This window comes from Pteronotus mesoamericanus, unplaced genomic scaffold (genome assembly GCF_021234165.1).
Source record: "Pteronotus mesoamericanus isolate MK-2021 breed Mesoamerican mustached bat unplaced genomic scaffold, CSHL_Meso_final contig_58, whole genome shotgun sequence".
NCBI classification, from domain to species: Eukaryota; Metazoa; Chordata; class Mammalia; order Chiroptera; family Mormoopidae; genus Pteronotus; species Pteronotus mesoamericanus.
The window spans coordinates 8,373,946-8,401,451 of NW_026555205.1; the positions used below are offsets into that span (position 1 = coordinate 8,373,946).

The 27,506-nt window shown below is 37.2% G+C and overlaps 1 protein-coding gene across 1 annotated transcript in view; it reads right to left on the reverse strand.

The window, feature by feature from the left end:
• COL4A5 (collagen type IV alpha 5 chain) overlaps positions 1–27,506 on the reverse strand; it is a 432,611-nt gene that overhangs the window by 157,232 nt on the left and 247,873 nt on the right. The window contains exons 11-19 of the mRNA XM_054580374.1: positions 20,097–20,132; positions 19,968–20,009; positions 19,701–19,793; positions 17,822–17,875; positions 17,670–17,726; positions 10,434–10,478; positions 8,040–8,093; positions 6,463–6,504; positions 4,321–4,453 (exon numbers count right to left, since the gene is read on the reverse strand). Of these exons, the coding sequence (XP_054436349.1) occupies positions 4,321–4,453; positions 6,463–6,504; positions 8,040–8,093; positions 10,434–10,478; positions 17,670–17,726; positions 17,822–17,875; positions 19,701–19,793; positions 19,968–20,009; positions 20,097–20,132 (556 nt within the window). The remainder of the gene's footprint in view (positions 1–4,320; positions 4,454–6,462; positions 6,505–8,039; positions 8,094–10,433; positions 10,479–17,669; positions 17,727–17,821; positions 17,876–19,700; positions 19,794–19,967; positions 20,010–20,096; positions 20,133–27,506) is intronic.

Sequence of the window (27,506 nt, forward strand, 5' to 3'; positions counted from 1 at the left end):
TACAGGGCTTGCTTTATGAAGAAGAAAAAGAAAACCAAGGGGAAACAGTTTAAAAATAAAATGGCAATAAATACATATCTATCAAAATCACCTTAAATGTAAATGGCTGAAACACTCCAACCAAAAGACATAGGGTAGCTGAATGCATAAGAAAACAAGACCCATATATATGCTGCCCCCAAGAAACCCACCTCAGATAGAAAGATACACACAGACTTTTGTAAAGGGATGAAAAAAAGTATTTCATGCAAATGGAAAGCTGGGGTAGCACTACTTATCTCCAACAACATAGACTTTAAAAGCAAGGCTAAAATAAGAGACACAGAAGAACACTACATAATAGAAAAGTGAACAATCCAACAGAAGACTATAACCCTAGAAAACACTTATGTGTCCAACACAAGAGGATTTAAATATGTAAAGCAAATTTTGATGGACATAAAGGGAGAGACTGATGAAAATACAGTCACAGTTGGGGATTTTAATACCTCATTGACTTCAATGAATAGATCTTCTAGACAGAAAATCAACAAGGAGACAGTGACCTTAAACGACACACTAGATCAAATGGATTTAATTGATATCTTCAGAGTATTTCACCGCAAAAGAGGAGAATATACATACGGTTCAAGTGCACATAGAATAAAGTTTTCTAGGATAGACCACATGTTAGGATACAAAACAAGTCTCAATGAATTTAAGAAGATTGAAATAATATCAAGCATCTTCTCTGACCACAACGCTATTAAACTAGAAATTAATCACATGAAGAACACTGAAACACAGGCAAAGGCATGGAAGCTAAATAACACGTTATTAAACAATGAATGGGTCAGCAATGAGATCAAGGAAGAAATCAAAAGATAACTTAAAATAAATGAAATTGAGAACAGAAGAATCCAAAATCTGTGGGATACAAGGAAGCAATCTTAAAAAGAAAATTCATAGCATTACAGGACTGTCTCTAAAACAAGAAAGCGCTCAAATAAACAATCTAACTTTATACTAAAAGGAACTTGAAAGAACAGCAAACAAAGCCTAAAGTGAGAAGGAAGGAAATGATAAGGATCAGGGCAGAAATAAACGAAACAGAGTCTAGAAAATGGTAAAAAAAGATTAATGTATTAATGTAAATAATGTATTGAGCAATGTGTTAATATAGTAATGTATTAATGTAAGGAGCTGGATTTTTGCAAAGATAAACAAGATTGACAAACCTTTAACTGGACTCAAAGAAAAAGAGAGGACTCAAGTAAATAAAATCAGAAATGAAAGAGGAGAAATAACAAGAAAATATTAAGAACAACTATATGCCAAAAAATTTGACATCCTGGATGAAATGGATAAATTCTTAGAGATATACAATCTTCTGAATCAGGAAAAATCAGAGAATTGGAATAGACAGATTACACCTAACGAAATTGAAGTAGTAATCAAAAAACTTCCAAAGAATTAAAGCCCTGGACCAGATGGCTTCACAGGTGAATTTTACCAAGCATTCCAAGAAGAACTGACACCTCTCCTTCTTGAACCATTTCATAAAATTCAAGAGGAGGGAAGTCCCCCAAGCTCATTTTATGAGGCCAGCATTATTCTAATTCCAAAACCGGATAAAGACGCTACAAAAAAAAAGAAAACTACAGGCCAGGCCAATATTCCTGATGAACACAGAGGCTAAAATCCTCAACAAAATATTAGCAAACAGAATACAGCAATACATCAAAAAGATCATACACCATGATCAAATTGGATTTATTCTGGGAATGCAAGGTTGGTATAACATTCGCAAATTAATAAATGTAACTCACCACATAAACAAAATGAAGGATAAAAACCATGTGATCATACCAATAAATGTAGAAAAAGCATTGTGAAAAACATACAGTACCCATTTAGGATAAAAACTCTCAGCAAAGTGGGAAGAGAGGGGACATACCTATACATAATAAAGGCCATATATGACAAACCCACTGCCAGCATCATATTAAATGGACAAAAACTACAAGTGTTGCCTTTAAAATTGGGAACAAGACAAGGATAACTGCTTTCACCTGTTTTATTCAACATAGTATTGGAGGTCTTAGCCATAGCAATCAGACAAAAAGAAATAAAAGGCATCCAAATTGGAAAAGAAGACATAAAATGTCTTCCTTTGCAGATGATATGACACTGTACATAGAGAACCACAAAGAATCCACTAACAAACTACTAGAACTGATAGATGAATTCAGCAAAGTAGCAGGGTATAAAATTAATATCCAGAAATCAGTTGCACTTTTATATGCCAATAATAACTAACAGAAAGGAAATTTAAGAAAACCATCCCATTCAAAATTGCTTCGAAAATAATAAAATACCTAGGAATAAGTCTAACCAAATATGTAAAAGCTCTTTAGTTGGAATATTATAAGACAATGAAGAAAGAAATTGAAGAGGATACTACACATAAGTGGACATATATACCATGTTTGTGGATAGGAAGAATTAACATCATTAAAATGTCCATACTACCCAAAGCAATCTATAAATTCAATGCAATTCTTATCAAGATTCCAATGATGTATTTCACAGAACTAGAACAAATATTTCAAACATTTATATGGAACCACAAAAGGTCCCACACAGCAACAGCAACCCTGAGAAAAGAGAACAAAGTTGTAGGAATCATGTTACCTAATATCAAACTATACTATAAGGCCATAGTAATCAAAACAGCATGGTAATGGCAAAAAAAACAGGCACACAGATCAATGGAACAGAATAGAGAGCCCAGAAATAAACCCACACCTTTATGGTCAATTAATATTCAACAGAAGAAGTAAGCACATACTACAAGCTAAAGATAGTTTATTCAATAAATGGTGTTGGGAATATTGGACAGATATGTGCAGAACAATGAAACTAGACCACCTTTTTACACCACACATGAGAATAAATTCAAAATGGATTAAAGACTTAAATGTTAGAGCCGAAACCATAAAAATAGTAGAAGAAAACATAGGTAGAAAAATCTCAGGCATAGCTTGCAATAATATTTTATCATATATCCCTCTCCAGGAATGGGAAACAAAAGAAAAAATAAATAAATGGAACTATGTCAAACAAAGGTTTCTGCACAGCAATGGAAGCCATCAACAAAATAAAAAGACAACACATGGAATGGGAAAACATATTCACTGATACATCTGATAAGCAGTTAATATTCAAAATTTATAAAAATCTCGACACTGCAGAAAACCAATAATCCAATTAAAAAATGGGCAAAGGACCTAAACAGACACTTCTCCAAAGAGGACATAGAGATGGCCAATAGACATATGAAAAGATGCTCAATGTCACTAATTATCATAGAAATGCAAACCACAGTGAGAAACTAAAACCACAATGAGATATCACCTCACACCTGTCAGAATGGCCATCATCAATACATCAACAAAGTACAAGTGCTGGCAAGTATGTGGAGAAAAGCAAACCCTTTTGTACTGTTGGTGGGAATGCAGATTGGTGCAGCCACTGTGAAAAGTAGTATGGAGATACCTCAAACAATTAAAAACAGATCTGCCTTTTGATCCAGCAATCCCATTTCTGGGAACATATCTGAAGAAACACAAACCACTAACTGGAAAGAACATAAGCACCCATTTGTTTGTTGCAGTGTTATTTGCAAGCACCACAATATGGAAACAGCTTAATTGTCCATCAGTAGATGAGTGGATAGAACAACTATGGGACATTTATACAATGGAATACCCCTTGGTTGAACAAAGGAGGTAATTTTACCCTTGCAAAAGCATGGGTGGACCTGGAGAACATTATGCTAAGTGAAATAAGCCAGTCAGAGGAAAACAAATTCCGTATGATTTCACTTATATGTGGAGTCTAATGAAAAAAACTGAATACTAACAAGCAAAAATAGAGACAGACTCATAGAGAGCAGGCTGACAGCTAAGGCGTGGGGAGGGTTAGGTGGAGGGATTGAGCAAAACAGGAAAAGGACTCATGGACATGGAAAACAGTGTGGTGATTGCAGGGGTGGGGAGGGAGTATAAGGGGATTAAATAAGGGAAAAATACAACAAAAAATAAAAAATAAAAAAACACAAAGTAAAAGGATGATATTCAATTGATTTGCCTTTCTTTAAATATAGGTGAAAATTTTGCTGAGAAAGGCTAAGAATGGAAAAGTTTCTTTCAATTAAAAAATACTCATGTTTTCTACTGTCATGTTCACCATTTTCACCCTGGAATTAGTATGATACTATTTTATGTGTGGTTAGTCAAAAAGCTCTAAATATAAGCACATTAGCACAGCCGCTTTTACCTGGAGGTCCAGGAAGGCCAGGTGGACCCTGTATTCCAGGAAATCCTCGCTCTCCTTTTCCTCCGGGCAAGCCAGGCAACCCCATGTTTCCCTTTTCTCCTACAGTTACACCAGTCCCAGGCCTAGGAATTACCTTTATTATAAAAGAAGAAAATAAAAGAACTCAAAGAGGAAGAAGCTTGTTCTCCTGAAGATAACATAGCAGCTACATACGATTACAATGCCATCATTTTCACAAAGTGCTCTGATGCAAAATCATTGACTAGTACATAGATGACGAGTCACATCTATGTCATTTTTTCAACTGGTTACAAACTGTCCAAAACTAGTAATAATATTACTACTCTCCTGAGCTCCAGGATTAGAGAGCTATAATTATTTTAGATGTCTCTTATCTTATAATTCAGATTCAATTCATTCCAATCACCTAAGCAGATCATTCTTTATTGCAAATGTCTCTCTAATTTGTCCTCTTCTTTCCTGTTTCCACAGCTACTATCCTTATCTTACTCTTGGACTAAGGTAAACACCTCTGAACTTTTACTCTTGAATCCAAATCTAATGCTGGGATATGATCTTTCAAAAGCCAATATTTTTGTGTTCAAAATTGTTCACTATTTCTTACTATATCTGTTGTTACTTTTAACCCTGGACTGTGTCAAGTCACTTTTCATTTCCAATACCTTTCTCACCTTTTTCATCTTCTGCTATTTCTAGTGATGAATTTTTAGTAGAGTGAAGTCACTTCATGCATCTTGAACATTCTTGTCTTTGTTTTTGACAAAACAAACATGCCATTTTAAACATCAATAATGCCTTCCTCCAGCCTTTCCCTTAATCAACCCACATTTCTTTCTTCCTCATTAAAAAAAAACAAAACTCATCTCTTCCAGGAAGTCTTCATTGATTAAAATCAACTAATCGATTATTCCTTTTCTCTCTATCTTTTTAGAACCTCAGAGCCTAAAGGATTTCATACTAATAATCTAAATATAAAGAAATTAAACTCCAAGAGCTATAAAGGTCAGTAAGCCTTAGATTTAAGAAAGTGTCATTCCAAGGTACAAAGCAACACCTACTGGCTAAGTGTCGTATTTTACTTGACATAAGAAATATTCAGACAAAAGAAGAACACTGAAAGTTGTGGGGCCTAGAACTGGAATAGCAATTCAAAGGGGAAAGTAAGATGCTGGAGGGAACTGCACTTTCAAACTTTCCATTTCTTCTGATATTCATCCAAACTTTTCATCTCATTTCATAAAGAAATTCTTCCTTAGAGAACTAATACTGATTTTAAAATAGAAGTGAATAAAATTATTTAACAAAATTAAAAGAATATCCTCATTAAATTTAGTGAGGTACTAAGTATCAATATATGAGCAAAAACAATAAAATTACTATTTGAACATACAGGTTTTATGGCACTTGCACCTTGCAGATTTAATGCAATTTAAAGTCAAGAGTCTTACTAAATTTCAGCCAAAGTAAAAGCCAATCTGTTAAATTGCAGCAATAATATTTTATTCTAAATAAGAGTGGAAATATATTTGATTTAAATTTCATGGTAAATACAAACATGACAGATAATCTGTACCCCCTCCCTCTATCATTCTTTCATAGAGCAGTTTCCTACATTTGCTATTAAAAGCCCGGAGAAGTACACACTCAGGGAAAGAAAAGATGTGTGACTCAGATAATTACAAACTTAGAAAACCTATTAAGACCAAATCTTTTCCTCTGAGCTCTGCAGGGGAAAGAACCAATTCTTAGTTACCCAGCAGTTTCTAATTATTGAAACTTTGTAAGAAACACTTGCACCACCTTTTAGTTACTTGATCAATTATTTGGCAATCATAATACAAAACAACCTAACGACATAATTTTGGAACTTTACTATGCAGATGTAACACACAGGCAAAGACAATACACAGAAAGTACACAAAGAAAATACACAGAGAAATACAAAGAATCTGAGGTCAACATCACTTAAGTTTTTAGATGTAAATATTTTTAAGACAGTAGAAGTTGATAATGACTTGGAATTTTGTGTTCTACTAGGAAAGGGTATAAGGTATAGAATTAAAGCACAAAAATGAAAATGCATTAATAAATTTTATAAATTAAGACTAAAAAATAACTTACAAGTCCAGGAGGGCCAGGTGGGCCAATGTCACCTTTTTGGCCCTGTTCAATACAATTTTAAAATAGGTTAGTATAAATCATATGAAAACATCCCTTCCTTAAAAAACATAAAAGATAATTAAGTTCCATAAAGACCCAGAAATCCATAATAAAATATGTCAAAAAAATAACATGAAGTACACAAAACAGTAGTGAGCTAAGCCAAAGAAGACAGGTGATGTAGTTTCAGATTTACTAACTTTGTGATCTTGATCAAATCTATTAATTTCTCTACCTTATCTATAGGCTAAGATTCTAACATATTTCTAGCTCTAAAATCCTTTGATTTTAAGATATGTGTTTCTAAGAAACTATAAATATTTTATAAAGAAGATATTGAATAAAAAATTGGTACCACTAGAATCAGTTAAAACCATTACTTTCTTTTACATTTAGCTGTGTTCCTTTTAATAAAATTTGTCAAGGGCATAAATTTAGTATAATTTCCATTATTGACAGATATGTTATAGCTGATGGACTTAAGTATCATTGGGAACAGCTAAAAAATCATAGTTGCTCTTGCGAGTTTGTTCTTAGAAGATAATGAAAGACAAATTTAGACCAAAGTATTACCCTTAACCAGTGCTACAACAGCATGAGAACACAGTATTCAGCCATTACTCCACTGGCCAAATCGCAAGGACAGATGTCTCTCTCACACCTCTATTCTCATTCTAGACTTATTCATAAAAACCTTTCAACTATCGATAAGCTCCTTTTAGTTTAAAAGGTTACTGTGCACTATAACTTCATTTAATACTTGAAAAACAATCTTACTCTCTGCACATTTATATCTTCCTTTATTCTAGTTGTGCCTCTTATGCCAAGATAGAACTTAGATCTAATTTAGAGATAAACCACCATTAAAATATGTGTCCTTGGAATACATTTAATTTTGTAACACCTTGCCAGCAAAACAAAGCTTTTCAGTTTTGGTTTTCATACAAGGAAATTAGAGATCACAGAGATTGAAAATTGGGTATTTTTTGATCTGCAATATAGAGGGGAATTGAGTGCTTCATACATTCTTTCAAAGTCACTTTTTAAATAGGCAACTATATAAATTAATTCAGTCACGTTGCATAGCCAGATGAAAACAACAACAAAGACTTAGCCACAGACTTCTAGGCAATAATTGCATAGAGCATGGAAATGTTTAGTGAAGACATTCTAAATTCACAGCTTATAAGCCTTTTTAGTAGGAGGACCTCACTAAATCACTAAAATGGTGCTGAATCTTCTTTCCGGAGAACAAAAGTTTTGCCCAATACATGTTCAAAGTAAAGGCACCAAGTTTTCACAATGGAAATGGCTGAAGTTCAACAGTTCTTTATCTACTTCCAACACAAGGACTGTGTTTAGAACAATGGATGAAAATTCAGAGGAAGGGGGGAAAAATCAAAAGATGGATAAAGAAGGTATGTTTTGAATACAAAAACTAGTTACTTAGAACTTTTTGTTTATAACTCAACATTGGCAGAGAAAAGAATTATGTTAATGAGAATAAAACCAGTCACTTCAAATTTTAAAATTCTTACCTTTTCTCCAACCCTTCCTGGTTCACCAGGGTAACCAGGGTCACCAGGCAAACCCTTTAAAACAGACAGAGTAATATCAGTAAAAGCAGTGGGGTAAGGGCCTCCCCAAACACCTCTTCTCCATATATATGGCCAGAGTCAACCTTTTAAGAACATCAGAAATTAACCAAAAGGTTGCAGTAATACAGAAAGCATTTATTGAAAATGAGTGGTATTTTAACTTGCTCTATTCCCATCACCCCTCCTCAGCTCCACAGTAGCCTTGAAAACAAACTGCAATTAGTCAAGGTTAAAAAGGGTTCACTGGCAGCAACTGGAAGAGAAAAAAGGTACTGAGTTGGAGCTTCTTCAAAGCTCCTTGCCCAGAGAAGTGTCATTAATTCACTTGTCTGGTGGTTCCCTAAAAGACCCCACTAGCAAGACTAACTTTGACCTAACTTGAATTCTCCCAGTAAAGAGAACAGCCTTTTCCCTGGGAATATCTGTAGAAAACAATCAGGAAATTATTGAATATCATGGCTGCCTAATCATGAAACAAAGAACCCAGAAACTGAGGTGCTGCATTTACCTCTTCTTATGTCATTTTATATGTTTAAGCAGTTTGTGAAACTGGAGTTAATAATAAGTTGAGGACTGCCTCTTCAGCAAAATCACATGTAAATAAATTTTCTTGATTTTACTGCTTCGAACTTCCAGTCTAGATAAGAATACTCCCTTGCCTTTGGAATTCTCTCCAAATGTCATCAAATTTCCTATCTATCATTGAAAACTTATTTTAATATCTACTGTGGATACTCAATGCTAAGGCTGCTTGAAATACTGTTGCTGGACTCACCTGTGATAAATTTTCCTTTTTTGTAGTAATTATAATTATCTGTCAAAACTTTTACTGAAAAACTTTATGTCAACACAAAAATTTGTATGTCAATGTTTTTAGCAATTTTATTCATAATGGCCAAAATCAAAAACAACCAAAGTATCCTTCAATAGGTAAATGGATAAACATACCTTGGTATACCCATACAAACTACTACTACTCAGCAATGAAAATTATTGAACTACTGACACACAGTACAATGTATTATGATATGTAAATGAATATTATTTCACTTAGTGTAATACCTTTTAGGTCCATATGTGAAATCTAAAGAGGAAAATAAATGAATGAACAAAACAGAAACAGACTGGTTGCCAGAGGGAGGAGAGTTGAGGGACTGGGTGAAAAACATGAAGGGATAGAGAAATACAGATTGGTAATTACAGAAGAGTCACGGGGATGTAGAGTACTACAGCACAGGCAATAGAGTCAAAATATTCTAATTATGTATGGTGCCAGATGGGTTACTGAAGTATTAGGGGGGCCACATTGCAAAGTATAATTACCTAATCACAATGCTATGCACCTGAAACTAATACAAAATAACACTGAATGTAAACTGAAACTGAAAAATAAAACTAAGAAACTGCTATATACAATATGACTACATCTATATGACACTTTGGATTAGGCAATGTTACAGGGATAAAGAATAGATCAATTTTTTTTTGCCAGGGGTTTTGGGCAGAGTGGAGAGGAGGGGAGAGGATGAGTATTAAAAAAAAAGAGTGTGATGGAATTTTGAGGGTGATGAAATTATTTATGGTTATGGAGTTGGTTATACAACTGTATGCATTTGTCGAAACATACAGAATTGTATGCTAATAATGGTTCATTTTACTGTACACACATTGCATCTCAATAAAGCTGACTTGGAAATCTGACTTAAATATATATGCATATATACACATATAAATACAATGAATTCCTACTCAGCCATAAGAAAAGATGAAATACTGCGATTTGTGACAGCATGGATATATCTTGATAATATCATGCTAAGTGAAATAAATCAAACAGAAAAAGTCAAGATCCATATGATTTCACTAATACGTGGAACATAAAACTGAAAGGAATGAATGAACAAACAAGACAAACAAACAAAAACTCATACAGACAATAGTATGGTGGTTACCAGAGATAGAAAGGGGTAGGGAATAGTAAAGGGTAAAGTGGGTAAAATATATGGTGATGAAAGGAAATTTGAGTTTGGGTCGTAAGTACACAATACAATATACAGATAATATACTACAGAATTGTACACTTGAAACTTGTATAATTTTATTAACCAATGTTACTTCAATAAATTTAATTAAAAATAATATAAAAAATCAGATTTTGGTTTAAAAAATCTAACTTAAAAACAGAGGAATTTCAAATTCATATTCAAAAGAGAAAGAGAGTAATTTCCATTAATTTAAATTATTGCCAAATATTAGCCTCTGCGATTTTACTTTACGACCTTGTCTGTCTTTCTGTTTTGTTTTGTTTTGTTTAGGGGAATGGACTTTACTCACTGGAATTCCTGGCTGGCCATTCTCTCCATCTTTGCCTGGTTTACCCTATAGAATTAAAAAAAAATGTAAGAATAAAAATTTGTTATATAGGAAAGATGAGGTTAAAGAACCTGAGAGGAAAGATGACGGAGGAGTGAATGGGAGTCACGTTGACGTCCTCCTCCCAAGACCAAACTGGATTGCGACTAAATAATGGAGTAATCACCTGGAAAACAATGGAACGATAGTGGGAGATGGGAGAGGAGCCTTCGAGCCACGGACAGACAGTGAATTCGACTCTCACACATGCTAACTGGTGAGAAGTGTGGTGGAGGCTTGAGAGGGTGGGCTGGGTGCCCACGGGCACTAGCACCAGAGGGACACTGAAATAGCCAGTTAGCTTCCCCCGAGAAGAACGGGGTCTGAATCATAAACAGGGACCCCTAAACTACAGCAGCTAAAACCAAGAAAATACAGACAAAACGAAACCCCGAAAAGCTTAGGGGCGCTCTCTGCCAAAGACAGGTGGCTGGGGATGCAAAGAGACATTTAAAGGGCCAACGCAAAAATTGCAGTGGCAGCCACGCCCCTTGATCTCTGGGAATAGGTGGCAGCAGGGTGGGCTGGTGCCTAGGAAAAGACTGGTGAGGGAAACTTTGTGAAGAGAACTGACACGGCGGCTGGCGGAGCCCAGGTGATAATGCACTTACCACTCTGAAGCTACCATCTCTCTCAGGCATAAGGGAATCAAATAACCTGCCTTTTGTGTGCTCCGCCCACAGCTTGTGCGCGTGTGAGCTGCGGGGCTGAGTGCAGACTGGCTGGGACAGTCTTGAGGAGCAACTGGAGATGGAGGTGTCCGGGAAAGAACGGGAGAAGGAACCAGGGAGTCCCGACTCCCTCCCCATTCTGTAGTCTCCATTGTGGGCTGGAGAGGCGCGCCCCCAAAGAAGCAGAAGGGGGGGCGGGCACGAACCAGACTGCCTACAATTGAAACGCAGTCCGCACAGGCGGTGGATCCTTGGCCGAAGGGGTCACAGAACTGCCCAGAAACCCCTGAAGAGCGACTGGAAAGGGAGGCGTTGGGGAAAGAATGGGAGGAGAAACTGCGGAGTTCTGACTCCTTCTCCTTGCCTTAGTCTCCATTGTGCGGGAAGAGGCCACACCCACTAAGAGCCAAAAGCCGAAAAGCACACATAGACACCCCAAAACCACCCAGTGCAGGCGTGCACACTTGCACCGAGTGGCCGGTGAGGGTTGGCAAGCCTGTGTGTGGATCTGTGCAGGCGGCGAGGGCTGTCACGGGTTGGCAAGGCCTCCCACAGGTTGGCACCGATGGGGCCTGCAAGGGAGTGCGCAGAGTGGCAAGGGCAGGTGTAAATTGAACCATACGGTCCGCGATTTCGGAGAGGCTCACAGAATTAGTAGATCCCGGGCCGAAGGGGTCACAGAGCTGCCCAGAGTCCCTGGAGGAGAGACCGGAGACAGGATTAACCGAAGAGTCCTGGAGTGGACTTCCTCCCATTTCCGTAGTCTCCATTTGGTGAGGGCAAGCATTGCACCCAAAGAGCCAAAAGCGGGGAAAGCACACAACAGGAGACCCTAAACTGACCAGAGACGGGTGCCCGCCGGCCAGGGGGGCAGACAAGTATGCGAGGTCGCGAACAAGCCCCCTGGTCTGGGGTAAGCACCTGCGAGCCCAGGAAGGTGGGGGATCCTGCTGGCCGGGGAGCACGATCAAAGAGGTAGCGAGAGAGTGCAGAGTTATCCAAAGAAACAGTCTATCCCTGAACGAAGGTGTCACAGAGCGGCCCCAAGCAGGAGTAAGACACAGACAGTAGACTCCTGGAAGGCTCAAACAAACGACCCAAGAGCGTATAGGGTCAACAACTGACATCATCAGAGGCAGGCCCATAAAGATAAGTAAAGGGAAAAATAAATAAACAAACAAACAAACAAACAAACAAACCCACCTACTACCACAGAAGTTTAATCCACAAAGTCAGGAAATCTAGACAGCCCAATTGAAGCAAAGGCAAAAATAAATAAATAAGTAAATTACTTAACAGACTCTCACAAAAGTGAGAAGAAAAAGAAGTTCCCCTCAAATGAATGGAAAGGGGGACTCCCCACAGAGAGAGGTAAATGAAACTGAGGAAAGGGAACTATGAGATAATGAATTCAAAACAATGGTTCTAAGGAAGCTCCATGAGCTCAGCCAGTTCAAAGAGAACTATGAGAAACTGCAGAGAAACTATCAGGATCTTACAGCAAACTATATCAGCCTGGAAAAGGACATAGAAACTATCAAGAAGACACAACAGGATATGAAGAATACCATTTCTGAATTGAAGAACACAGTAGAAGGAATCCAAAGCAGGCTGGATGAAGCCGAGGATCGAATCAGTGAGATGGAGGACAAGGTAGAAAAAGCTCCCAGAAAGAACAAGAAATGGAAAACAGAATCAAAAAGAATGAAGAGGCATTTAGGGAAATGCAGGACAACCTAAAACGCAATAATATCCGTATAATAGGGATACCAGAAGGAGAAGAAGAGGAGCAAGGGATAGAGAACCTCCTCAAAAAAGTAATGATGGAAAGTTTCCCTAATTTGAGGAGAGAAAGGGTCTCATGGATCCAGGATGCAGAGAGGATGCCACTCAAGAGGGATTCAAGGAGATCCACTCCAAGACACATCATCATTAAAATGGCAACTATCAAAGACAAAGAGAATCTTCAAGGCAGCAAGGGAGAAGGAGAAAGTAACATAGAAGGGGGCCCCAATACGCCTAGGAGCTGACTTCTCAACAGAAACACTACAAGTCAGAAGGGAATGGCAACAAATATTCCAAGTCATGAAAAGCAAGGGCCTACAACCAAGGCTGCTCTACCCAGCAAGGCTCTCAATTAAAATAGAAGGGGGTATATGGAGTTTCCCAGACAAGAGAAGACTAAAAGAATACATCTCTACCAAACCAGCACTCCAAGATATGCTAAGGGGACTGGTTTAAGCAGATGAAGGAAAAGAATGAGAGAGAGAGGAACACAGGTACAAAGAGAAAAGATGAGTAAGTTTCTATCAGTAATATCTCTCAACGTGAATGCAATAAATGCCCCAATCAAAAGACACAGGGTAGCTTAATGGATAAGAACACATGACCCACACATATGGTGACTACAACGGACCCACCTCACAGCCAAAGATCTACACAGATTGAAAGTAAAGGGATGGAAGAAAATATTCCAAGCAAATGGGCAGGATAAAAAGTCTGGGGTTCCCATATTTGTATCAGACAAAGTAGATTTCAAAACAAAGGCCATAAAAAGAGACCCAGAGGGGCAGTTTATAATACTTAAAGGAAGAATCTATCACGAAGACATACACAGTGTAAACTTATATGCTCCCAACATAGGAGCCCTCAAGTATATAAGGAAATTTTTGGACGACTTAAAAAAGATATAGATAGCAACACACTGACAGTAGGGGATTTCAACACCCTACTGTCAAAATGGACAGATCTTCCAAACAAAACATTAATAAACATATTGTGGCGCTGAATGACACACTGAATCAGAGACTTAACTGATATATATAAAATGTTACACCCCAAAGAAGAAAAATACACATTCTTTTCAAATGCTTATGGCAGTTTTTCAAACATAGACCAGGACAGAAAGCAAACCTCAGCAAATTCAGGAAAATCTAAATAATACCAAGCTTTCTCTCGGACCACAAGGGTTTCAAAGTGGAAATCAACCTCAAAGAAAAACCTCAAAAACTTGCAAACTCATGGAGACTGAACATTAAACTATTAAACAATGAATGGGTCAATAATGAGATAAGAGAAGAAATTGAAAAAATTTTCTGGAAACAAATGAAAATGAACAGACAACAGTCCAAAACCAATGGGGCACAGCAAAGGCAGTCCTGAGAGGGAAGTTCATGGCAATACAGGCTTACCTAAAAAAGACAGAAACATTTCAAATAAACGACCTAACACTACAATGTCAAGAATTGGAGAAACAACGACAAATAAATCCCAGTGCAAGTAGAAGGAAGGAAATTGTCAAGAGTAGAGCAGAAATGAATGACATAGAGACAAAACGAACAATTCAAAGGATTAACAAATTCAGAAGCTGGTTCTCTGAAAAGATAAATAAAATTGACAAGCCTTTAAGCAGAGTAATCAAGAAAGAAAGGGAGAGGACCCAAATTAATAATATCAGAAACGAAAGAGGAGAAATAACAACTGATACCACAGAAATACAAAGGATCATCAGAAACTACTATTAACAATTATATGCCAAGAAATTTGAAAAACTTGATGAAATGGAGAAATTTTCAGAAAAGTATAATCTTCCAACACTGAAGGAGGAAGAAAAAGAAAGCCTGAACAGACCGAAAACAGCTGGGGAAATTGAAGCAGTAATCAAGAAATTCCTGGCACACAAATGCCCAGGGCTGGACGGTTTCACAGGAGAATTTTACAAAACATTTAAGGAAGAGCTAAACCTTGTCCTTCTCAGACTATTCCAAAAAATCCAGGAGGAAGGAGACTCCCAGACTCTTTTTATGAGGCCAGCATCACCCTAATCCCAAATCCAGATAAAGACCCTAAAAAGAAAGAAAACTACAGGCCAATTTCGCTGATGAACATAGATGCTAAAATCCTCTACAAAATATTCGAAAACCACATCCAGCAATACATTAAAAAGATTGTCCACCACTATTAAGTGGGATTTATCCCAGGCATGTAGGGATGGTTCAATATACGGAAATCAATAAATGTGATATATCACATAAATAAAAGACAAGACAAAAACCACATGATCATCTTGATAGACACAGAAAAAGAATTCAGTAAGGTACAGCAACCATTTATGATCAAAACACTCAGCAAAATGAGAATAAATGGTGGACTCCTTAACATAATAAAGGCTATATATGAAAAACCTACAGCCAACATCTTACTCAACGGGCAAAAACTGAAAGCTTTCCCACTAAGATCGGGAACATGGCAAGGATGTCCGCTTTCACTGCTTCTTTTCAACATCGTATTGGAAGTCCTAGCCACAGCGGTTAGACAAGAAAAAGAAATAAAAGGCATCCAAATAGGAAAGGAGGAAGTAAAACTATCATTGTTTGTCGATGACATGATAGTGTACATAGAAAACCCTGTAGATTCTACCAAAAAGACTCCTCAACCTAATAAGTGAGTTTGGCAAAACAGTAGGATACAAAGTCGACATTCAGACATCAAAGGCATTTTTGTACACCAGCAATGAAATAGAAGAAGAAGAAATCAGAAAAATAATACCATTCGATATAGCAAGAAGAAAAATAAAGTACCTAGGAATAAATTTAACCAAGGAGGTAAAAGACCTGTACGTGGAAAACTATACAACATTGAAGAAAGAGATGAAGGAAGACACAAATAAATGGAAGCATATACTGTGCTCATGGATTGGAAGAATTAATATCATCAAAATATCCATACTACCCAAAGCAATTTATAGATGCAACGCAATCCCTAATACAATACCAATGACATATTTCACGGAAAAAGAACAGGCATTTCAAAAATTTATATGGAACAATAAACAAGCGTGAATAGCCGCAGCAATTCTGAGAAAGAAACACAAAGTAGAGGGATCACAATACCGGACATCAAACTCTAGTACAAAGCCACTATACTCAAAAGAATCTGGTACTGGCAGAAGAACAGACCCATAGACCAGTGGAACAGAATAGAAAGTGCAGAAATAAACCCAGGTCTATATGGGCATCTAATATTTGACAAAGGGAGCAGAAGCATAAAATGGAGCGATAATAGCCTCTTCAACAAATGGTGTTGGGAGAGCTGGACAGCTACGTGTAAAAAATTGAAATTGGATCATCATCTGACACCATACACAAAAATAAACTCAAGATGGATAAAAGACTTAAATATAAGTTTCAACACCATCAAAGTCCTAGAGGAGAACATTGGCAGGAAACTCAGATATCCCATGCAGCAATTTTTTTCACTGATATGTCTCCTAAAGCAAGGGGCATAAAGGGAAGAATAAACAAGTGGGACCTCATCAAAATAAGAAGCTTTTCATGGCTAAAGCAAACATCAACAAAATGAAAAGGGAGCCAACCGTATGGGAAAATATATTCGCTAATGATACATCAGATAGAGGTTTGATCTCCAAGATATATAAAGAACTCAGTCAACTCCACTCCAAGATGACAAACGATCCAATCAAAAAATGGGCAAAGGACCTGGGCAGACGCTTTTCCAAGGAGGAGATACAGACGGCCCAGAGGCATTTGAAAGGATGCTCAGCATCACTAGCCATCAGAGAAATGCAGATCAAAACCACCATGAGGTAGCACCTCACACCGGTCAGAATGGCCATCATGAACAGATCCACAAAGAGCAGGTTCTGGTGAGGCTGTGGAGAAAAGGGAACCGTAGTCCACTGTTGATGGGAATGCGGACTGGTGCAGGCACTGTGGATAGCAATGTGGAATTTCCTCAAAAAGGTGAAAATGAAATTGCCTTTTGATCCAGTGATTCCCCTGCTGGGACTGTACCCTAAGAACACCAAAATGCCAATACAAAAGAACCTATGCACCCCAATGTTCATAGCAGCACAATTTACAATAGCCAAGTGTTAGAAGCAACCTAAATGCCAATCAGTAGATGACTTGATCAAAAAGTCATGGTACATATACACAATGGAATACTACGCAGCAGAAAGAAAAAAAGAACTACTAAACTTCGTGACAGCATGGATGGAACTGGAGAGCATTATGCTAAGCGAAATAAGCCACGGAGCGAAAGACAAATACCATATGATCTAACCTATAAGTGGAACCTAACCAACAATAGAAAGATGCAAGAAAAATAAGACCAGCAACACTGAATAGAAAAGAAATCAACAGAGGGAAGAGGGAAGAAGGGAGGGGGCAAGGGAAAGTGGTGGGGGGGTAGGCAGAGACAAATGTATTTGAAAAAATAAATAAAATAATAAATGAAAAGGGGATTGGACTCGGAAAAAAAAAAAAAGAACCTAACAACTTTTATTCCAGCCTTGGACTAAATTAAGTGGACCTTTAAACTTCAGTATCACAATAAATAAAATAATATTTTATTCAATTGTGAAATTTTGAGACAATGAAAGTACTATTTCAGAGGAAAAATTGAATTATACACAAACACGTATTTAAAAATTTTTGCAAAGTGTATTAATAATTATAACACTTACTCTTTTGCCAGGCTCTCCTTGCTCACCCTTCTCCCCTTTCACACCTCCTGGAGGACCCTGTATAGCCAAAAAAGTTTTATGTTGCTTGATGAAATACTATATATCAATACTAATTTACATTAAATGATTCTAAAGAATTTTATGTTACTTACTGGAGGACCACGCATCCCTGGAGATCCAGGAGGCCCTCGGTCACCTGGAAGTCCCTATGCAGTAGTAGTAGAGGAAAAGGAAAGCACTATTAATATTGTTAATAGTACAGCTAGCTAGAAATGTTTTTATCAAGCTGAACTATGGACTCATGTACCATAAACAAAGATAATAGGAAGTTTCTAATTCAAAGTCGAAATCTGCTAGGCAAAGGGACCTAGAACCATCTTTGTTCCCTTAATTTATTGATATATTTCTATTTTTTAGTTCTTTTCTTTTTAACTATATTTTTATTGTTGACACTATTTCAGATGTCCCCGTTCCTGTCCCTTTGCCCACCTCCACCCAGTCACCACTCCTCCCTTCCTTCTGTGTCCATGGGACATGCATATCTGTTCTTTGGCTAATCCCTTCACCCTCTTTCATCCAGCACCCCCACACATCCCCTCTGACAGCTGTCTGTTCCATGTATCTATGCTTCTGTTTCTCTTTTGTTCATTAGTGTGTGTTTTTTTTTTGTTCATTAGATTCCACATATAAGTGAGATCAAACGGTATTTGTCTTTCTCTAACTGGCTTTTTTTCAGTTAGCATAATAATCTCCAGGTCCATCCATGCTGTTGCAAAGATAAGATTTCCTTCTTTTTTAATGGCTGATTCGTATTCCATTGTGTACATATACCACAACTTTTTTATCCACTCATCGACTGATGGGCTGTTTCTGGATCTTGGCTACTGTAAATAACACTTATGAACATAGGGGTGCATATATTCTTTCAAATTGGTGCTAATGTCAATTGACTTTTAGTGTGTATTCTAGCTAAGTTTTGAGGTAAATAACAAACAGCATTTAAAATAAAAGTAATAAAATTTTTCCTTTCTTATAAAATATTTTATAAAAAGCAAGAGGTCTAAACCAGGAGATGTGGGGGCTATATATGACATATACTTTTTGGCAGAGAATTAAATGATCCAATCTATAGATAGTAGAGTTTCAATATAATTTTTCCTTTATTCTTAACTTCCTTATTAGCCTTTTAGTAAACCAACAATGCACATACTATATTCAAGAATGGGCTACTATACTATAGAAGACATGTTTGATCCACTTATCTACTCTAAAAGAGACAATATTTAAGCTAATTATTTATAAACACAACGAAGGTTTATAGAGTAACACCATCTTTCTCCTTATACATCAATGAAATGTAGAGAACACAGTCATCTAAGACCATTATAATCTACCTTTCCATGACCTAATTTGTACATGAATGCATTATTCGTGATAGACAAAAATGGAAACAATTCAAATGTCCATCAACTGATGAATGGATAAACAGAATGTGGAATATGGTTATAAAAGAATATTGTTCAGCCATAAAAACGGAATGAAGTACTGATACATGCTACGACATGGGTGAACTTGAAAACATTATATTAAGTAAAAGAAGCCAGGTACAGAAGAGCACATACTGTATCATTCCACTTATATGAAATTTCAAGAATAGGCAAATCTACATGGAAAAAAGTAAATTAGTGGTTGCCTATGGCTGGAGTGTTTGGAGAAAAATGGAGAGTCACAACTAATAGGTATAGGAATTCTTAATGGTGGGTAGGCAATGAGAATGCTCTGAAATTAGAGTGTAGTTATGGTTTCATTACCCTGTAAATATATTAATAAACGTAACTGTATACTTTAAATGGGTGAATTGTATGGTATGTATATTATATATCAATAAAGCTCTTTAAAAATGTAATTATCTCATTCTTATTTTGAAAATAAGAATTTATTTTCATATAATTATATTTACCTTATAATACATTTTAATGGAATGTCACTTTCATGAAAAGTTGTCCATTATATTCCTTTCTACATACTCACCTGATCTCCTTTCTGAAATTCCCCATCAGTTGGTTTTTCCTGTTCACTGATCTGGCCAGGTAGTCCAGGAGGGCCCTGAACACCTTGCTCACCCTATTTGCAGGATAAAATAAAAAAGTGAAAAAAAGGAAAGTGATATTTCATAATTTACACAGACAATAATATAACATGTAAGCAAAATCAGAGGCAAGAATCAAAATGACAAGTTCAAATGAGTACGAAAGGACAAAACTTAAGGTTGAATGATCCTCTTTTCTCTTTACTCACCTTTTCACCCTTGGGTCCTTGGAAATTTAAGCCCATATTCCCCTGAAAAGAGAGATTTTGGTTTAAAATCTCATTGACAATAAAAAAAGAATCCACACTAAATAAAATATGTAAAGAAAAAGAAAATACCTTTGTTCCTGGAAGTCCTGGTGGACCAGAAGGGCCCTAAGAATAGAAGAAACAGAGAGGAAACAAGTATAATATTAATAAGACTTTAAAAAAATTATTTCATTTCATAAAAAGCAGGGACTGAAAAAGCTCTTCAAAATAACATTTCCTGTTTATTTCTCATTGTTTTCTAGTCAGAGACATTTTGAATGATTTAAACAAACTAGATGAATGTGGAGACTTCTCATGACAGGATACTAGTGGGATGGGGAAGACATGCAAGAGTGGGTAGAGACAGAGGGATAGTATCAGTGCCAACAGTAAGTATGAAAGTTAATGTCAACAAACATGAGATTTCTCATATCAGAATTACAAGTTAATTTAAGTAGCAAAAGGCAATTAACTATCTAATTATAGAAAGAACATTTTTTAAGGGATTTGTCACTACTTGATTAAAGATTGACTAGAATTCTAGATGTGGTCATTTGTGTCATAATTTTTTGTTTCATTTCGTTTTTGATATTTTGCTCCCCTGAATGTATACTTAGTTGTTCAGTATATATTTGTAAACATTAAAACTTTCTAACAATGTGCTGGTACCTGTTTTACCATGTGTAATATTTTTTTCTATATCACAGTTCTTAATTTGTTTAGGGTTTTATGAAATGTGGTATAGTTTTGATTGACAAAAGCAAAGTAATTTTACAATTTATGTGCATACAAAACCAAAACAGTTTTGTGAATAAATATTTTATATTAAATTTCACATTAGTGACTTTCCTGAGAATTGAGAGAAGGAGAGTCCAATTTAAAATGTCAACAGTTTTGAGGATCCAATATGACAGCAGAGTAGGGGGAAGCTACAAAAACCTACTCCCAGGACCAAACTGGACACTAAATTCTAGAGAAAGCATCCTGAATAACCACTGAACACTAACTGCAGAGAAGCCTCATAACCAAGACATACGGAAGAAACCACTTTACCACAACATGGAGTGCAGATGCAGGAGAGGGCTTGCTGGGTTCCCACAGGCAACAGCTGAAGTGCTGGAGGGATATTTAAGCAGCTAGGAGGAGGCTTCTCCTGAAAAGTGTGGAGCAAATGCCAAGCTGGGTTTCCCAGCCTAAAGCATCAGAATCAGGAAAAGAACGCAAATAACATCTGTCTGTGAAAAGGAGCAGGGTTTCTGTCCACCAGGGAGAGATGGCTAGAGATGCAGAGGGCCTCTTAAAAGTCCAACACTCAAAATTTCATTGGCAGCCATTTACCCTGAATTCCGTCAGAGGGATGGCTGAGTAGACTAAAGATATGTGGTGGCTCTGGGGAGTAAACTGAAGGAACAGCCACCAAGATCCATGTGCTGAGTCATCCCTCATATTGCAGAAGCCATATTTCTCAGGAAGAGCACTCCCATCCATGTGGCATCAGCCTGAGGGGAAGCAATAGCCCCACCCATGAGAATCCCTCTTGCCCCGCCCTGTGGAGCTTAAGCAGGCTGCAGATGAGTACAGCTGGAGGTACTTTCAGTGGTTAAACCTGACAGAAATCCTGCAGGTGAAGGACGATCTCCAGTAGCTTTGAGACTAGCTGACCTCCCCCAGGCCCAGTGCTGGTAAAAGCGGGTCTTGGTGTTCAGTTTAATTCTTTCTGAACATACCCAGGCCCAGCACAGAGAGGCACAAAAGCTATGGATCACTGATACTCCCAAACTGGTTGCCCAGAACCAGTCACAGGCAGCATCTGAGACAGGCTGAACCAGAGTCTTTGCACAACTACCTAATACACTGAAACAAACATAAAGAGGCAGCCAAAATGGGAAGACAGAGAAACACATCCAAATGAAAGAACAAGAGCATTTTCCAGTAGAAAAAACTAAATGAAAGGGACACAAGCAATTATTCAAATATAGATCTTAGACTAATGATTATAAGGATGCTCCACAACATGGACAAAGACATAGAAACCATAAAAAAGGCTAATCAGAAATAAAAAATGCAATATCTGACATAAATAATACACTGGATAAACAGTAGGTTAGATGAAGAAGAGTATTGAATCAGTAATTTGGAAAATGAGGAAGAAAAAAAAAAAACACCCAGGCAGAGCAGCAAAGGAAAAAATGAATTAAAAAGAATGAGGAGAGCTTACAAAACCTTTAGGACAACATGAAGTGTAACAATATCTGCATCATGGGAATACCAGAAGGAGAAGACAGTGAGCAAGGATTGAGAACCTATTTGAAGAAATAATGACCAAACACTTCCCTAACCTGGTGAATGAAAAAGACACACAAGTCCAGAAAGTGGAGAAAGTTTCACACAAGATGGACCCAAAGAGACCCACTATACTGGGGATAAAGGATGATACAACATTCACAAATCTATAAATGTGATATAGCACATAAAGAAAATAAAAGATAAAAACCACATGATCATATCAATAGATGCAGAAAAAGCACTGTGATAAAAATCAAGCACCCAATTATGATAAAAACACTTAACAAAGTGGGAAAAGAGGGAACATACATAAACATAGTAAAGGCCATATATGACAAACCCACTGCCAGCATCATACTCAATGGGCAAAAACTACAACTGTTCCCCTTAACACTGGGAACAAGACAGGAATAACCGCTTTCATCTCTCTTATTTTGCATTGTACTGGATTCCTAGCCATAGCAATCAGACAAGAAGAAGAAATAAAATACATCCAAATTGGAAAGAAATAAATAAAACAGTCATTATTCGCAGATGACGTGATGTTGTACACAGAGAACCTCAAAGATTTCAACAAGAAACTACTAGAACTGATTAAGGAATTCAGTAAAGTAGAAAGATAACAAAATTAATATTCAGAAATGAGTTGCATTTTTATATGGCAATGACAAAGTATCAATGAGGGAAATTAAGAAAACAATCCCAATCACAATTGCCTTGAAAAGAATAAAATATCTAGGGAAAAAAACCTAACCAAGTATGTAAAAGACCTGTACACAAAAAATTATGACATTGAAGAAAAAACTGAAAGAGATACAAATAACCAGAAGCACAGACTACATTCATGGATAAGAAGAATTAACATTAAAATGGCCATACTACCCAAAGCAATCTATAGATTTGACAATTCCTATCAAGATTCCAATGATGTATTACACAGACCTAGAACAAATATTTCAAAAAATTTATATGGAACTACAAAAGACCCCAAATAGCAACAGTGACCTTGAGAAAGAAGAAGAAAGTTGGAAGAAGCACACTACCTAATATCAAACTATATAATAAGGCTATAGTAATCAAAGAATGCATGGTACTCGCAAAAAAGAACCAAACAAACCCAAAACAAACAAAAATGACATATACATCAATGGAACATAATAGAGAGCCCAGAAATAAACCCATGCTTGTATAGTCAATTAATATTTGACAGAGGAACTAAGCACATACAATGGTCTAAAGATAATTTATTCAATAAATGGTGTGGGCAAAATTGGACAAATAAGCACACAAAAATTAAACTAGACATTTTCTTATGCCACACACATGAATTAAGTCAAAATGGATGAAAGACTAGTATGTTAGACCTGAAACCATAAAAATCCTAGAAGAAAATATAGGCAGTAAAATTTTGGACATTGCTCATAGCAATATATTTTTTCTGATATATATTCTCGGGCAAGGGAAACAAAAAAATAAACAAATGGGACTATATCAAACTAAAAAGTTTTTGCACAACAAAGGAAACCATCAACAAAACAAAAAACAACCCACTAAAATGGAGAACATAGTCACCAATACATACAAGGTGTTAATATACAAAATATAATCCAATTAAAAAATGGACAAAGACTGGAATAGATATTTCTCCAAAGAGAACATACAGATGGCCAATAAACATATTAAAAGATGCTCAACATCATTCATCACCAGAGGAATGCAAATGAAAACCACAATGAGCTATCACCTTACACCTGTCAGGTTGGCTGTCTTCAATAAATCAACAAACCTCAAGAGCTGGCGAGAATATGAAGTAAGGGGAACCCATTTAAATTGTTGATGGGAACGCAGATTGGTGCAGACACTGTGAAAAGCAATATGGACTTATGTCAAGAAATAAAAAAATGAACTGCTTTATTACCCATCAATTCTACTTATGGGAATTTATCTGAAGAAACTCACAACACTAATTCTAAAGAATATAAGCACCCCTATATTCATTGCTGTGTTATTTAAAATAGTCGATATTAGGAAGCAGCTCAGGTGTCCATCATTAAATGACAGGCTGAAACAGCTACTGTAAAACTAAACAGTGGAATACTACTCAGTTGTCAAAAAGAAAAATTTACCCTTTGCAACAGCATGGATAGACCTGGAGAACATTATACTAAGTGAAATAAGCCATCACAAAAAATGACCATATGATTTCACTTATATGTGGAATCTAATGAACAAACCAAACTAACAAAATAGAGACAGGCTCATAGATAGAAAGCAAGTTGACAGCTTGGGTGTTTAGGAGATGGAGGGATAAAGCAAAAAGAAAAGGACTCATGGACATGGTCATGACTGTGGCGATTGTGGTGGGGGAAGGGTGGTGGGTAGAGGTGGACAAGGGTATAAGGGGGATAAGTGATAATGAAAAAAATAAAATAAAAATAAATTTAAATAAAAGGAAAAAGGAGAAATAAAAAATAATTTCAAAAATAAAATTTTAAGAATTTTATACTACCCTTGAATCTAAGATGTCAGGAGTAGGTGGAACTTACACTCACCTCCCCCTGGGACAAAACTGGAATTACAACTAAATTACTGAACAATAATTCTGAATAACCAATTGAAGACTAGCTAAAAAGATGTCTTATAACCATGTATCTAAAATATTTATTCATCTATTTTTTAGAGAGAGGAGAATGGAGTGAGAAGGAGAGGGAGGGAAACATCAATGCAAGAGAGAGACAACAATCAGTTGCCTCTTGTACATGCCCTGACTGGGGACTTAACTCTTAGTCTAGGCATGTTCCCTGACTGGGAATTGAACGATGATGTTTCACTTTGCAGAACGGCTCCCAACCAACTGATCCACACTGGTCAGGGCTTACGACCAAGTATTTAAAAAAGAAGCCACATTGAAACTGGTAGGAAGGGTCTAAAAGGGAAAAGGGATGGTTCCACCCCCTACTGGCTGTAGCTAAGTTTCTGGGGGGATATCTCAGCTGTAGGGGGTTGCCACTGAGAAGCATATGGTCTAAACCCCATGCCAGGCTTCCCAGACCAGAGCACCAGAGCCAGGAAGAAGCATCCAAATAACATCTGTTTGTGAAAAGCAGCAGGGTTCCTGTCCACCAGGGAGAAATGGGAGTCTGCTACAGACACAGGTACCCTGTTACAAAGCCAATGCACAAATTTTGTTCCCAGCCACTCTCCCTGGGCCCCAGTGGAGAAAGGGGAGAGTGGACTAGAGTCACATAGACTGCAGTTTGTGGCTTTGGAGAGGGAGCTAAAGGGACAGCCAACACAATTATTTGTGCTGAGTCATTCTGCCACACCGCAGGTGCCATGCTTCTTGGGTGGAGCACTCCCGTCCATATCACATCATTCCTAGGGAAAAGCAATAGCCCCATTTGCTGGATTCCCTCTAATCAAATTCACTGGGGCTTATACCCTGCTAAGAAGAACCTCCAGAGACTATTAGAGACTAAGCCTCACAGTCAGCCAGCAGACAGAAGCAGGCAGCAGGTCTCCAAAGGTGCTTTGTAACTTTTGCAAACATGTCCTGGCTGGGTGCTGGCAAAAACCAGCCTTTGTGCATAGGTTAATCTTTCCCACATGTACCAATGCCCAGCAGAGACAGGCACAAACAATGGACTGGATGTTGCTCCAAGCAGGTTGCTAAGGGCTAGTCATAAGGAGTATCATACATTGGCCTACATCAGAGGCCCTCCTAAGAGGCCCAGAACCAAGAGACCCAGGGGCCAACTTCAGAACAGGATCCATTTGAGGTGAAATCCCCCCCAAAAAACCATGGAATTTATTTACAAAAAATTGTGTATTTCTTGTTACATGTTTAACCTCCATTCACCCTCATAGTCCTCTCCATTTGATGCAAAGCAACTATCAAGACTTTTATCCACTGCTCAAAACAATTTTTGAACCTGTCGATTTTGAGACCTTTTAATACTTCTGCCATTTTTTTTTGTTTCAGCTCTTCTACATTGGCAAAATAGTTCCCTTTGAGAATTTTCTTTCATCTGGGGAAACAAAAAAAATAATTGCCCAGGGCAAGATCAGGTGAATAGGAAGGCTGGGGCTTGGAGGTCATGCCGTTTTTTTGTCAAAAACTTTTGAACACTCAGCTGTAATATGGGCAGGTGCACTCATAAATCACCCATCATGAAACGGACAAACATATTGAAAGAATCTTCAAAATATTCACTGAAGCTGAATGTAGGCTCTCACAATGAAGACATCTGGCACACTGATACAGATGGGTTTCCAGAACACTCACCTGGAGGTGAAAGCCTGTACTACAAGGGATTCATGGTCCAAAAGATAATTCCAGTTTGGAGTGGCATGGCCCCTCATAAGCTTCATAAACAGCATATCCAAAGGGACATCTTGGCAGGCACCAAATCCTACTGAAGTGAATTCTACCTACACAATAGCTTGAAAACCATGGTTGGGGTTCAGAGTCAATCCCATGAACAACTGGGTCAAAAGCAACTATTCCTGGGGCATCCAGTTCAGGAGATGAAGGAATATGCACCACTGGACCCAACAGGATACTTAGTAAATAAGGCCACTCCACCAATAACCAATACTGGGAGTCACTGAAAATATAACTAATAGATAGAAACAAGCACAAAGAGGCAGTAAAAATGAAGAGACAAACAACAACCACAACAACAAAACAGACCTCGAATGAAAAAACAGGAGAAATCTCCAGAAAAATAGCTAAAGGAAATGGCAGTAACCAATTTATCAGGTAGAATTCAAAGTAATAGTTACAAGTATGCTCAACAGCATGCAAAAGGGAATAGAAAGCATAAAAAAGAACATCAGAAATGAATGAATAAAACATATGAAATAAAGAATACACTGGAAAAAATAAACAGCCTGGCGAAAGAAGAGGATCAAATCAGTGCTTTGGAAACAAGATACAAAGAACACACACAATCAGAGTAGCAAAAAGAAAAAAAGAATTAAAAAAATGACCATAGTTTAAGGGAATGTAGGGACAACATCAAGTGTAACAATATCTGAATCATAGGGGTACCAGGAAAAGAAGAGAGAGAGCAAGGGACTGTAAATAATTTTTTGAGAAATAATGACCAAAAACGTCCCTAACCTTGTGAAGAAAAAAGACATAAATCAAGGAAGTGGATAGAGTCCCCAAAATGATAGGCCTAAAGAGGCTCACACCAAGACATATCATAA